The sequence below is a fragment of the Lottia gigantea genome, assembly GCF_000327385.1.
Source record: "Lottia gigantea unplaced genomic scaffold LOTGIsca_32, whole genome shotgun sequence".
NCBI classification, from domain to species: Eukaryota; Metazoa; Mollusca; class Gastropoda; family Lottiidae; genus Lottia; species Lottia gigantea.
Window position 1 is genome coordinate 587,248 of NW_008709073.1, and position 1,359 is coordinate 588,606.

General features: G+C 35.6%; 1 protein-coding gene across 1 annotated transcript in view; it reads left to right on the forward strand.

Moving 5' to 3' along the window:
* LOTGIDRAFT_162030 (hypothetical protein) overlaps positions 1–559 on the forward strand; it is a gene marked incomplete at both ends in the record, with an annotated part of 2,265 nt that extends 1,706 nt beyond the window's left edge. The window contains one exon of the mRNA XM_009057968.1: positions 12–559. Coding sequence (XP_009056216.1) covers positions 12–559 — 548 coding nt within the window. The remainder of the gene's footprint in view (positions 1–11) is intronic.
* Between the last annotated feature and the right edge of the window lie 800 nt (positions 560–1,359).

Sequence of the window (1,359 nt, forward strand, 5' to 3'; positions counted from 1 at the left end):
AACTTCATCAGTTCTCTCAGACAAACCACCAGCTTTGGAAGGATGTACAATTAACAAAACTTTCGCCCAACATCTCAATGATCTTCATAGTGGACGCAGAGCTTTTGTGGCAGCAGAATCAGCAGAGCGAATAAGAAGAGCATTGAGACATCAGATTAGAGCTACAAACGAACTGTTTCATCAAGGTGATAAGGTATATTTCAAACTGGATGACAGTAGCAAGTGGCGTGGACCAGGCAGAGTAATAGGCCAAGATGATAAAATTGTTTTTGTTCGTTATGGTAGTGTTTATGTACAAGTTCCTACATGTTGTTTATTACATGTCGGTAATGAGTTTGCTGACAACAAGAACAATGAAGATACAGGAGATATTTCTTTGCAACCAATAAACACTGATGAACCTGTTAAAAGTGGTAACTCTTCAAATCAAAATATGGTTGATGATGATGAGAATGATGATAAAATACTAACTGTTGAAAATATAGCTCCTGAACCAGCGGTGGAAAATCAACCTGCAACAGATAATATAGAACATGACAACACTGTTCAATTACCTTGAGTTAATGATAACATTGTTAATAGACTCAATAAAACTAATCCGTGGATTGTTGCAAAAGTGGTCAGTCGTGGTGGCAAGGCTACTGGTAAATATTTTTCTTATTTAAACGTGAAGGACACATCTTCTGAAGAAAACAAAGGTCTTGATTTTGATAGTGAAGACTTATATATAAATATAAACGTAATGAGGACAGAAACTGCTCAGAGGTGTTTAACCTCTGTTTTCCTTACGCTACCACCCGAGGCAAATTGTGATGATGTAGTTTGGAAATTGATTAAATGCGTGTATGGGCTAGCTGATGCATCTAGAAATTGGTTTTTAAGCGTATGTTCAGAACTTAAACATAGACCCTGCATTCAATCAATTGTCGATCCAGCATTCTTCTTTTGGTATGATGACAAAAATGATTTGTCTGGAATTTTCATCCTACATGTTGATAACTTCATTTGGGCTGGAACAGCAAACTTTAAAAAAGAAGTGGTAGATAAAGTAACTGAGAAATTTGTGACTGGAAAAATAGAAGAAAATACATTTAGATATAGAGGACTAGAAATAAATCAATGTGATGATGGAATTATATTGCATCAAAACAATTATATAAGTTCCGTTCAGTCAATTACACTTATACCAGGACGTGCATCTCGAAAATTTGATGATCTTACTAGTGATGAGATTCGCTCATTACGTGAAACTATAGGCCAAGTCAATTGGGTTGCAACCCAATCTAGACCAGATCTTTCTTTTGATGTACTTGATTTAACATAGTACTGTTAGTTGGTACTAATAACAAATGTCCACCA